General features: G+C 47.4%; 1 protein-coding gene across 3 annotated transcripts in view; it reads left to right on the top strand.

The window, feature by feature from the left end:
* Positions 1-13,008, top strand: part of LOC147110260 (BTB/POZ domain-containing protein KCTD5-like) — a 68,887-nt gene that overhangs the window by 25,424 nt on the left and 30,455 nt on the right. Inside the window, exon 2 of one of the 3 annotated variants that reach the window (XM_086000042.1) lies at positions 1,014-1,244. The exons of the other annotated variants lie outside the window; for them this stretch is intronic. Within the exon in view, the coding sequence (XP_085856168.1) occupies positions 1,110-1,244 (135 nt within the window). The 5' untranslated portion in view covers positions 1,014-1,109. The remainder of the gene's footprint in view (positions 1-1,013; positions 1,245-13,008) is intronic. 3 annotated transcript variants of the gene reach the window in all.

Below are 13,008 nucleotides of genomic sequence, written 5' to 3'. Positions count from 1 at the left end.
GACACTGCACTAGAGCGTTAGCCGAGACTCTGCACTCAGATCCTGACATGAGTGAGGTTTAAAAGGACACGATCTGGCCCAGAGACACGAGGTGCTGCAACTGAGGCCGTTTTTTAATTGCCTCATTTGATGCTTTTTTAAAAGCCTTTTTTTTAATGTAAAGCACAACATTTTTGGCCATTTTTTTCCTGAAAAAGATGAACTTGCAATTTTTCCAAAATCTATTTTTACTTTTAATTATTACTGGTTAAATATTAAGTAGATGTTCAAGCAATAATATCTGAATATTGCACCCTGTAGACTGCAGTCTATCTAAAGTTTGTCATTAGTTTGGTTTTTTTGATATCCCGTTTTATGTTAGTAGTGAACAACAGCAACTTGTATTTATATAGCGCCTTTAATGTAGGCGCTTCACAGGAGCGCGATCAAACAGAATTTGTCACCAAGCCACACGAGAGATTGGGACAGATGACGAGGCAGGTTTTAAGGAGCGTCTTAAAGGATGAGAGAGGCGGAGAGGTTTAGGGAGGGAGTTTCAGCGCCCAGTAATATGAGGCAATTCCCGTGTTGGCACGTCCACCCTGTTCATACTATGCATGTGCAATTAGTCAGAATTTACAAACTCCTTGAAAGAAGCTGCACATGTACAGTTAGTGCACACGCCTGTGTCTCACTAACAATTCCTGTCTGACGTGGTCGGGGGAAGGGCAACGTTCCCGCTAAGCTGTGCGGCCGTGCAGTGGTCTGGAGATCCCGCGCAGGCAGGCCGCTCACTGGCGTTTATATGGAAGAAACCGTTCATGCGTGAAAATTTGACTGGGTCGCACAGCCAGTTAAAGGGACCGCGCACAAAAGAACATAGAGGGAAGATTGTGGGAGGGTCTGTGTTATTAGACTGAGGGTCAGGTGGGATTTGCCCTCGATTTATATAGAAGTTGGTGCCGGTTACGTATTGCCCTTGAAGTGGAGTCTTTGACACAGATTAGGACATTGATTCTTACTCACTCTTTCAGGACCATAGTGCATTGATTCTTGACTTCAGCACAGTAACCGAGCCAGGAACCCTGCACCACTAGTCATACTGGACGGTGGAATCTAGGTGGAAATAGATGTTGAACAATTTTTTTGAATGTTTAAAAATGTCGAGTCTGAGCAAGCTGGTCTTAGTGGAGTCTGAAGGCCGACAGTGTGGTGAAAGGTGCTGTATCCACTCTGAACATTCGCAACTGTGGCCTCATTTGAAGGTGAGTGCCGTGTTTGCTGCTGAGTACAGCTCTCCATCTTCCGTTGACTCACCTTCCCTATTTAAAATGCTGAGTGTTTGGTTTTACACATTTCTGTTTAATCCTCGAGTGCAGCTGCAATCAGGAGGAAAGTGGTTTAGGAATGAGTTATAAAACCAGTCTGAGTGCTGCATTATCAGTCAGGGTGATTAACCCAGTGACTCTTCAACAATATGGATTAATTCCACTTCATCGAGACACAGCCGTTTTCTCTGCATTTCCACCCCCCAGTAACATCCGCACGCAGATATTCCTGCCAAAAGAAGTCTTATCGGGGGACAGTCTGCCTCCTCTGGTGTTCTAAGCCACACAGCTCTGAGGGTCCCAAGCCTTCTCGCTGGTCTGAGTTAGCTGATCCGAGCTGGGGCAGCAGATGGGATTGCTGCCTTTGATCTTTGTGATCTGGGTTGGGGAGTCAGAGGGGAAATTGGTCAGGATTTCTGTATAGTCCTCACCGAGTGCATACACACACACACAAGATAGGAGCAGGAGTAGGCCATTCGGCCCCTCGAGCCTGCTCCGCCATTCAACGAGATCATGGCTGATCATCCAAATTCAGTACCCTGTCCCTGCTTTTTCCCCATATCCCTTGATCCCTTTAGCCTTAAGAAATATATCCAACTCCTTCTTGAATATATTTAATGAATTGGCCTCCACTGCCTTCTGTGGTAGAGAATTCCACAGGTTCACCACTCTCTGGGTGAAGAAATTCCTCCTCATCTCAGTCCTAAATGGCTTACCCCTTATCCTTAGACTGTGACCCCTGGTTCTGGACTCCACCGTCATCGGGAACATACTTCCTGCATCTAGTCTGTCCAGTCCTGTTAGAATTTTATAGGTTTCGATGAGATCCCCTCAATCTTCTAAACTCCAGTGAGTACAAGCCCAATCGACCCAATCTCTCCTCATACGTCATTCCTGCTATCCCAGGTATCAGCCTGGTGAATCTTTGCTGCACTCCCTCCATGGCAAGAACATCCTTCCTCAGATAAGGTGACCAAAACTGCACACAATACTCAAGATGTGCACACACACACAGAATTGGGCTGAAATAATGGACATCTGAGTGCTTTTCAGACAGTAATGTGTGTTGAGACTTTAGACCAATTGCAGATTTCCAGTTTTGCCCCTTTTATGTAACCAGGAAAGGCCCATCAGACCTGATCCATGATATAAACCGAGCAGGCCAGATTTATTCCGGTTGTCCACAGCCCTTGTTCTTTTGCTGCTCCCAGCACTGAACTCGCTGATGGTGATGCCACGTGCTCGGGGTTGCTCTTGTGGAAGGGTTTGTGCCTCCATAGACAGCTCAGCCTCGTTTCCCTCGCCCTGGTTTGTGTTACTGTAGCTGTTGTTGGTTTAATCCTATTCATTTGTTCCAACATTTTGATTCTATTTCACTTGAGTCTTTTTGGGGGAAAAAAAGTCTGAAGTGAGACTCTGATGTTGTCAAAAACTTTGTATCTTAGTCATCTAGCACTTGATGTAAACATTGCTGTTTGTCTCCAGATGACTCATTCAGTGACTAGCACCGTGCGCAATGCCAAGCATTGACGTTACACCTAGCGTGTCATCTCGATTTATCTTTTAACCAGATCTAGTCTTGCCATCACCAGGCTTATCTCTGTCTGCCTTCCCTGGTATCTCTTACTTAAAATCAAAGGATAAAACTTGGTAATCTGTGCAAGGAATTGATGCTCATTGCTGCCTTGTAAGATTTTCCAGATATCCATTATTTCAGAAGTAATCTAATAAAGGGTTTTACACGACACTGTAAACAGCAAGAGCAGTTTAGAAGCTTCATTTGAGCGGCAGGTTAGACTATTGCTCTCCTATATATCACTTTTAATGGGATTGAATGGTGGCATTGAGCTTGGCCATGGCCCGCTCTACCAGACAGGATGATTATCGGATCCTTTCCATTGTCCAGCTTGGTTTAGTTTAGCAAGATTTGTATGTGCTACTCCCCAATATTTTAACTTGCCTGATGGCCCGTGGTTAATTGTGTCCACGAATGTTCCAGTAATAGTATGGTGACATGTATGTTCTAAATAATGTCTGCAGTGAATCACAAACTGTTGTAAGATAAAAGAATTCAAATGGATTAAGCCCCATCCAGACCAGAGTTTGTTGGTCTGTAATTCATTCATACACACCTGGTATTCTGGACTATTCAACCATAACCTCTGGAGCCATTGGAGAGTTAGGAACAGGTAGCCAACATGAAGCCTCAACTAGGTAATGATACAGGCTTTGGGAAGAAAATGCATAAATAACTGAAGGAAAACTAGGTTTTGTGCATCTCTCCGAGGAGATTTTCATCCTCGTAGTCTGTGCTGGACTTGAACTTGTGTTTCAGTGGTGAAAGGCTGATCTCTAACGCCTGCATCCTCCAACTCTCCTCAACATGGGTCTGTGCCCACTACTCCCCACCCGCCCGCCCCCTCGTTCAGCACCGTCACTGCTCGGACAGGACTTAGACAATAGGGGCTATCCTCACTTCCAATTTCCTTATGCCTCTGTGAAACTCATTGTGCTGTTTTTCTACGTTCTAAGTGCTCTATAAATACAAGCATTTATTGAGCTACCCAACGAGCACTAGAATCGAGCACTAGCGCTAGAATGGTTTGTATAATACGGCTATACCTCTTCCTGTTGAACAGAATTTCACTTTACCCATGTGTCCTGCTTACTAAAAAAACATTCCCAGAGATTCTGCGGCTGGTAATCTTTTCAAATCGTTGAGATTTCACTCCCGTTATGGCAGGTATCAAAGTAGAGTCACCTGGGCTGATAAACTGTTTTCTAGTCCTCCTCCATAGTTAACTAGGAATGAAATGGATTATTTTAAGAGTGAATTTGCATTGAATAAACAGTGCTGGGAGCCACCCGGTGCCCCATTATGTAGAGCCTGGAGTATGTTCCATTTCATTTGCCTAAACTAATTAGGATATAGGCTCTCGATAGGCAACAAGTTTTACATGTTGCATACTTAAGGACCTGTGAATGCACTAGTTAGTTGAGCAGTATTGCTAAGGTCACAGCATTGATTGTGATCTCAGGTTAGTATCAGTTATCTGATACTACAGTCCTCCCACAGTCCAAAGATGTGCGGGTTAGGTTGATTGGCTATGATAAATTCACCCTTAGTGTTAGGGGGATTAAATACGTGGGGTTACAGGGATAGGGTGGGATATGTGTTGGTGTAGGGGTTACGGGGATCGGGTGGGATATGTGTCGGTGCAGGCTCGATGGGCCGAAATGGCCTCTATCTGCACTGTGGGGTTTCTGTGATTCACGGTCCAGAGCGTTACACGGCCAATAAAGTTCCTTTGAGATGTAGTCACTATTTTAATGTAGGTAAATGCAAGAGCCAATTTGTGCACAGTAAGGTCCCAGAAACATCAGTGCGATAAATGACCAGATCATCTGTTTTTAGTGGTTGATGGATATGTATTGGACAGGTCATCAGGTTAACCTCCCCGCTCTTCAAACAGTGCCGTGGGATCTTTTACATCCACCTAAGGGGGCCTCGGTTTAACGCCTCATTTTAAAAAACATATTTTGTCCCATTTTTATAGGTGTTGATTCCTCACTGTATAATACCCCTGAACTCTCAGTCCACAACCTGTGTGTTCTGCTTGACCCAGAGATGAGCTCAGAACCCACTTCTTTCATTGCTGTAGTAATGCTCACTCCACACTGCCAGAACACTCCTTCACTTTGTCACCTCCAGGCTTGATTTCTCCCATGGTGCCATCATGAGTTTCTGGAGCTCCTTTCTCTAACATCCACTGGCCACCTCCCATCCAGTACTCGGTCCTACTCCTGTATTGTCCTCGCCCTCGCTGACCTCCACAAGTTCCCTGCCCTTGAGGGCAATGATTTTGAAATTCTCGGCCTCCTTTACAAATCCCTCCCATGCCCGTCTTTGTAAAACGTTCACAGCCAGTGCAGTGAGCAGAGCAAAAGATCAGACCGAAAGTAAAGCAGCACCTTTGTAACTTGCATGGTTACCACATTCTTCCCTAGTGAATGCATCAGGAGCTCGCCGAGCGCAAGTCTGATTTAGTCGGCATTTCCAGAGTGACAGAGGCCTGGTAGCAGATCATCTGCCTGATCTATGGATAGGCAATGGAGTATGGTGCCTCTTAAACAATGTGAGGAGAATGCGGAGACTGGAATGCTGCAAGATGTCATTTTAAAGGACTTCTCTATTTGGGTGGGGTCTTTAGTGGAGTGACACTCGAGGAGACGCACAATCTGCAAGCACTACTCTCCAATCCCATGTCCATATCTATGTCGGAGGGTCAGTATCCACATCACCAGGCCACATTCTCAGGAAATACTAACGGGCAAGTCCAGTTACCTCCGTGGGTCTGTGTGGCCCCGTTATATTATAGTGGGCCTACCATCAGCAGCACACTGTTGATATAAAAGCAGCTGAAAGTACAGATTAGAACTTGCATTTTAGCAAAAAAACTCGTGAAAAACCTATTTGGTGAGTCAGGAGCAAATGTTTTAATGATTTGCTAATGGGCTGTTTTAAATGAGTCGAGATTGATGGCAGACATTTTAAATGCTTTCCTTTATTACCCACTGCTCACTCTGACATGCAGTGCACTTTCCCTGAAGGCCACATTGTAATTCCACCAGCGGACAGTTTCAGTGTTGCTCTGCATTATTCATGTCGGTTCCATTACAGCTGCAATTTGTTGTGTTGTGTAGGGACTGGCAATGTGTTAAATGATCAGAGTAAACCGTACTGTTCAGATATTTCACACACTCCCCCTCCCCACCAGCCGACTCCCTCATTACACACAAGTGCTCATTACTCGGCAGTGTGGAAGTGTAACCATTTGGGAAAATGAGCCTGCTGAACAATTGCTCGGGAACGGCAATTTTTAAAAACTGGTAATATCTGGGTGCATAGATTAACTGAAGCAGCTGAGGCTTGTGCTTAATAATTGATGTTGTAGTCAGCAATTCTCCCGTCGCATAATTAATCTCCCCATCCGAGTCTCAGCCTTGTGTTTTTTCCTTAAGGATGCAACCCAGTATGTTACAGTCCTTTACAAGGACATAACAAAAGGCTGCTACACTTTCCTTTCCCCCAAATTGACTTTGCCTCTGAGGCTCTGTGTCTCGCTCTGCTCTAAGCCCATCACCTTTTACCGCATGGTGAGCATAAAATGGTCAGTTCTTTGAAGCATCCTTTAAAAGGCTTGTATCCCCTCCACTGTGAGGAGGAGATGGAGCTGGGAATGGGCCGTTTGCAAACTCAAATCCTCCAATACTAACTGAACTGCAGACTCCCTCTCCTTGCCCCACCCCCAATTTTAACCGGTTTTCAAAAGGTCCAAAAATTACAACAATTCCCTTTTTCAAAAACTAAAAGCTGTAAATACGGAGCCCCAACAATAGAGAGCGGCACAATATAGTGCTGTGGACACCTCATCTCATCCTTTTCCTCTTCTAACTGCATTAACACTCAAATTAATCAAATAACCCAGGTTCTCTCTGGCCTTCAGTTTATTCTTTGAGCAATTGATCCATCTGCTCGCTGGAAAGCATGATGTGAGTGGGCTGAGCTTGGCGTCCGTGTGACTGACCACAGCTCCAGGATGTGGGGGTTGTGATGGTTTTCTAGCTACACCTGGTTTGTTTTCGAGAGTGCAATTGCAACCATCCCCCAGTGGCTTTTTGCACTTTAAATGTTGTTTACACCATAGCTCGCACTGCTTAGTGTTCTGACTTATTTGCGTATGCTTTACATCGCGGGGAAATGAACCAGATATCTGGTTTGATAAACAAGCCCGCTGTGTTGAGGTGTGAATTCAGCTGCTACCATCCCTGGTAGAAGAGAAGCTTTTGTTAATTTAGTAACTTGCTCAACTTTTGATTACTGTTGAAACGGGAAGAGTGAAAATGTTATGCCACGTCTATTGCCCTCAGCTCAGAAGGAGTTAGTTACAAGCATGTAACGCTGCTATCTCCTGGCTTTTGACTCTGTTACTGTGATACTCTGCTATCGGCAGCCACATTACAGACCCTCATCATAACCAGTCTGTGTGCGCAGTCCCTGCAGGTCAATGCTCAGCTGTATATCGAGTTCCAACTAACTGGAGCAGAACTAACAACGAGCAGCTCTGTTCCACAGAGGGGAAGCCCTGGGGCCGAAAATAATTTGGAACGGTTCAGGTCCCTGGGCGAGAACTAACAATCATCTTCCCCCAGCTGGATTCAACCTGTCCCCTGATGCACCTGAAATGTGCGAGGCAAAAAGGCCCAGCACATTTTCACAAGGGACTGAGCTTCTGCTCGCTTGTATCCAGAATAAGCAGCAATCTGCTTCAGCGCCTGTTGGACAGTGGTAACTAATAGCTGAGCCAGGGAAGTCCAGTTCTGATGTGTCCGCACCTGAAACTTCAACTTGTGTTCTCTCTCCAGGTGTTGACGGACCTGGGGGTTTTTGTTTTGAATTTCTATCTTACCGTGGGAGTTTGCGGTCTTTTTTGGGGGAGTGAGAGAAAGACTTGGAAGAGTTATTACTACTTTATTGTAGAGTTTTTAGCCAGCCTCAGTTCCTACAATAGTTTGCTGCTGAAACTGTACTTTTATGTTGGTCCCTATTACAAAGAAAATGTTACCTGTTTTTTTTTACAAGATTGTTTTGGGCAGTCTTGCGGTTTGGGGAATTTTTCTTGTAGATAAGCAGTTGAATCGTTGCCTGTGCCCAGTTCACCTCTAGGATCTTTCCTGTCCCCGCTGAAAGCCCAAGTCTTTTATCAGAACTCAGACCCTGACACGGGGGGTCAATCTCATAAAAGCATAAGAAATAGGAGCAGGAGTCAGCCATTCAGCCCCTCGAACCTGCTCCGCCATTCAATAAGATCATGGCTGATCTTCTACCTCAACTCCACTTTCCCGCCCGGTCCCCATATCCCTCGATTCCCCGAGAGTCCAAAAATCTATCGATCTCAGCCTTGAATATACTCAACGATTCAGCATCCACAGCCCTCTGGGGCAGAGAATTCCAAAGATTTACAACCCTCTGAGTGAAGAAATTCCTCCTTATCTCAGTCCTAAATGGCCGACCCCTTATCCTGAGACTGTGACCCCTAGTTCTAGACTCTCCAGCCAGGGGAAACAACCTCTCAGCATCTACCCTGTCAATCCCCTTCAGAATCTTGTATGTTTCAATGAGATCACCTCTCATTCTGCTAAACTCCAGAGAGTATCGGCCCATTCTACACAATCTCTCATCATAGGACAGCCCTCTCCTCCCAGGAATCAATCTAGTGAACCTTCGTTGCACCGCCTCCAAGGCAAGTATATCCTTCCTTAGATAAGGAGACCAAAACTGTGCCCAGTACTCCAGGTGTGGTCTCACCAAGGTCCTGTACAATTTTGGCAACATATCATTTGCTTTCTAATTGCTTGCTGTACCTGCATGTTAACTCTGTGACTCCTGTTCGCGGTCCCTCTGAATACCAAGTCTCATGACTCTTCTCTGCACTGCCTCCAGCAGTTGAATAATCTCCCTTGTTTCCTGGCCACCCAATCGTCCAAACCAGTCTACAAATTGTAATGTCAAGTGATACTGGCAATGCAGTGATTGGATGGTTTCTCCCAGGCCTCTGGTGCTGGGATCAGCCTCGTGGCTCTTCGCTGCACCTCTTCCAGTGTGTGTCGGTGGCCAGAACTGGACACTGTGCTCAAGGTGTTGCCTGGAACATTCATAAGACAATTGTACTGGACATTTGCAGGAGTTTTTTTGGAGGGGTTAGGCTGAATCCAGCTGTTTCCATGGTCAGGTGCCAAAGTGTGTGTTTGTGTTCTTTCCTTCCCCTTCTCCCCTTTCATTCTGATAATAAAATGCTTGTTCATGGTTCAGTTTTCAGTTCTGAAGTAGGACCCTGTCTGAAACATTGACCTTTTCCTTCTCTGCAGATGCTGACTGACCTGAGTGTCTCCAGCATTTTCTGGTTTTGATTCACAAACCTGCTCTTCTAATTGGCGTTCCAGCCGATGATGACAGAGTGCTGGGCTAGCCGCCTGCTTTATAAATATCTTGAAATCTCCTAAGGCAGCTTTTCCTGCTCATGAAAGAAGTGACCTTATTTCTTTGATGCGAGGGTGGGATTGGAAAAAAGGAAGAGAAAGATGAAAAGGGTACTTGGAGTTTCAGCCATTTTAATCAATATGGCTCCTCCACTTCATTCAGTGAGGGGTTTCCAGCGCCTTGTATTTGAAACCGTATCGTCACCTCACTGCTACATGTTTCAATATTGCGTTAAGAGCAGCAAATAGTTTGTGTCGATCTCCTCCCTGGATTCGAGTGTTGTTTCATTCAAGAACGAATGGCGTTGTCGAAAAATTCCTTCTGGGGTAGAGAGAAATGGACCCTTTTTGAAACTTGGAAAGAATAAAACTCTGGGTTTTATGCTTACATTGCTATTTCACAAGATAATGCACTGCCTTCCGGAGAGAAGGGGAAATGTTGCTGAAACTCGGATGCACAATTGTCCCCTTTAAACATTATTCCTATTGCCAATTTTCTGCCCATCTCTCCTGAAGGCATTGACTCCTTACTTGGGGTTTGGTTCCATGGGTGCTGATCCACCTCCGATACCTCACCCAAGTGACCAGAGGTTACGAGAAGTTCTATTCCACAGAGAGATGTTGAGACGTAGCGTGCCCTTCCAGAAATAGAGGGGAAACAGAGTCCAGAATAGGTTTTCAAAGGGACACAGATAAAAATTTGAAGAAGGAAAATTTAAAAAGCTGGGGGAAAGGGCAGAGGGTTTGGGACTAAGTGGATAACTTTCAGAAAACGGGCACAGGTACAGTGGGCTGAGGGCCACCTCCTGAGCTGTGAAATTCTATGGCCTCCCAAGGACCAGGGGCTGTTGTGGCTCAGTTACTGTGGCATAAACTCGCTGCGCTTTTTGTGGGGAGTGGCGGGAAGAGAGAAACGGACCCTTTTTGAAACTTGAAAAGAACAAAACTCGGGGTTTGATGAACATCCAATAGGGTAACTGATGCTTTGTCATGCTATTTTTGTTTTTCTTGAGTGTGATTGAAATCCATGTAATCTTCGTGACTAAACCGTTTCTAGCCTGTTTCACAGTAAAACCTACCTGAAAGCCATCTATCCAGAAGCAGCCATCTTGTTACCGTCCCAACCATACGTGTTGAGCCTGTAATGAAGGAATCACCTGAGGTGCTTTGCTGTCGGTGGTTTTGCTGCTGTGTCTCTGCTGCTGCCCAGTTGCCTGACCGTGTTGCAGCTTGTAATATTCTCCAGATCCAACACAGGCTTACGTCATGGTTAAGTCTTTCTGCATCATGTTTTGGAACGGGCTCAGGTTAGTGTGCTTTCTTCCCAATAAAGGATGCGGTTCACTAAATCCCAACCCTCAGCCTGCTTTATGTGCAATACATCATGCTCAGTACTAATAACACAACTTGGTTCCACCCATGACCTCCAATCCTATGTGCTTGCTTTTTACACTGTACTTCAGAGTGGTGGTATTGCAAGGCTCCAGAGGGGATCAGTATCCACTAGAAAGGTAAAGATATTGGAATCTGGTCAATAATGAGCGGAGCCACTCTCACAAAGTGGAAACACCAGGATTTTGATCTGACTCTGCCCATCGATTAGATTGTGACTGTTAAACAGAAAGTTTTGGCCATTCTGCCCCAGTATAATTTCACAAAAGCATTTCCACTATACAACTACCACTCACGCTTCCTGTTTAAAGAGTTTAGACAGTAACTAAAGCATTTGCGTTACACTGATTTGGTAAGCAGCACAGCAGGATTTAATTAATCGCAGCATCCACTTTTCAAATATCTTTTAAATGTATTTGGATGCTCGGCTCGGCGCGGGCTGCCCCGGCCTGGGCTGGGCTCGGCGCGGGCTGCCCCGGCCTGGGCTGGGCTCTGCGCAGGCTGCCCCGGCCTGGGCTGGGCTCGGCGCGGTTCGATGCGGGCTGGGCTGGGCTGGGCTGGATGCGGCTGCCCCTGGCGCGGCTCGATGCGGGCTGGGCTGGGCTGGATGCGGCTGCCCCTGGCGCGGCTGGATGCGGGCTGGGCTGGGCTGGATGCGGCTGACCCTGGCGCGGCTCGATGCGGGCTGGGCTGGGCTGGATGCCCCTGGCGCGGCTGGATGCGGGCTGGGCTGGGCTGGATGCGGCTGCCCCTGGCGCGGTTCGATGCGGGCTGGGCTGGGCTGGATGCGGCTGCCCCTGGCGCAGCTCGATGCGGGCTGGGCTGGGCTGGATGCGGCTGCCCCTGGCGCGGCTGGATGCGGGCTGGGCTGGGCTGGATGCGGCTGCCCCTGGCGCGGCTGGATGCGGGCTGGGCTGGATGCGGCTGACCCTGGCGCGGCTCGATGTGGGCTGGGCTGGGCTGGATGCCCCTGGCGCGGCTGGATGCGGGCTGGGCTGGGCTGGATGCGGCTGCCCCTGGCGCGGTTCGATGCGGGCTGGGCTGGGCTGGATGCGGCTGCCCCTGGCGCGGCTCGATGCGGGCTGGGCTGGGCTGGATGCGGCTGCCCCTGGCGCGGCTCGATGCGGGCTGGGCTGGGCTGGATGCGGCTGCCCCTGGCGCGGCTGGATGCGGGCTGGGTTGGATGCGGCTGCCCCTGGCGCGGCTCGATGCGGGCTGGGCTGGATGCGGCTGCCCCTGGCGCGGCTCGATGCGGGCTGGGCTGGATGCGGCTGCCCCTGGCGCGGCTGGATGCGGGTTGCCCTCGGTGCGGCTGTCTGAGGCTCCTCTTGGCCCCATGCTGTGCGAGTGCCACTGGCTCCCAGTGCACAGTGCTTGCCTGCACATAGGATCCCTGAAATGAACCTGCTGGCTTCACTAAGGCTGCAAGACCCATTTTTTAAGAACCCTGGTATTCCTGATGGTAGCCCTTGGGGAATCTCGCTTGATATAAAAACAACTCGGTCCTTTTTTGGTATTTGTATTTCCAGCATCTTGGTGAATCTGTAGTGTACCCTCTCTAAAGCTTCACTGTCCTTCCTATAGTGTGGAGCCCTGTACTCCAACTGTGGTCATAAGGTTTAATACAGGATCGTCATTACCTCTTGGCTTTTATATTCTATACCTCTCGAGGTAAAACCTAGAATTCTATTAAGTCTTTTTACAGCCTTATTAACCCGAGGTGTTACCTTTAATGTCCCCTCTGCTCTCCCCCAGCACCGAGCCTACTCCCATTCACAGTATAATTACTGCTGGTATTTTTTTTTAGCAGAATGCCTCGCAGCACACTTACTGATATTGAATTCCATCTGCTACTTTTTAGCCCATCTTACTCTAGATGAACATAACTGTTCAGGAGGATGATCCAGTGTGGACATTGGGTGATCAGACAGGGTTGTCCCCTAAAGTCAGATTACTGTGTGCCTGCTGACCGATGGAGAATGGCTATCTGGGCACCCTCACACCTGACCCTTAGCATCGGTCAGCAGGTTCGAGAGAGAGAGACACAGAAACAGACTGTTTCCAGTAGTTAAGGGTCAAGAACAAGGGGCCAGAGATACAAGATTCAATGTAAAAGATTTCGAGCAAAGAAACCTATCTTGTCCTCTATCCTGACTCGAGTTTAAACACACGCAGTCAAAATGCAGTAATGTACCCACATTCCAACAAGCCAATGGGGTGTGATTGTCACTGTGTTAATGTACTCTGATCCAATGTGCTCGATTACAAA

This window comes from Somniosus microcephalus, chromosome 11 (assembly GCF_052327205.1).
Source record: "Somniosus microcephalus isolate GS21.2 chromosome 11, FLI_Smic_1.0, whole genome shotgun sequence".
Lineage (NCBI taxonomy): Eukaryota > Metazoa > Chordata > Chondrichthyes > Squaliformes > Somniosidae > Somniosus > Somniosus microcephalus.
This window is presented reverse-complemented; position numbering and strand designations above follow the sequence as displayed.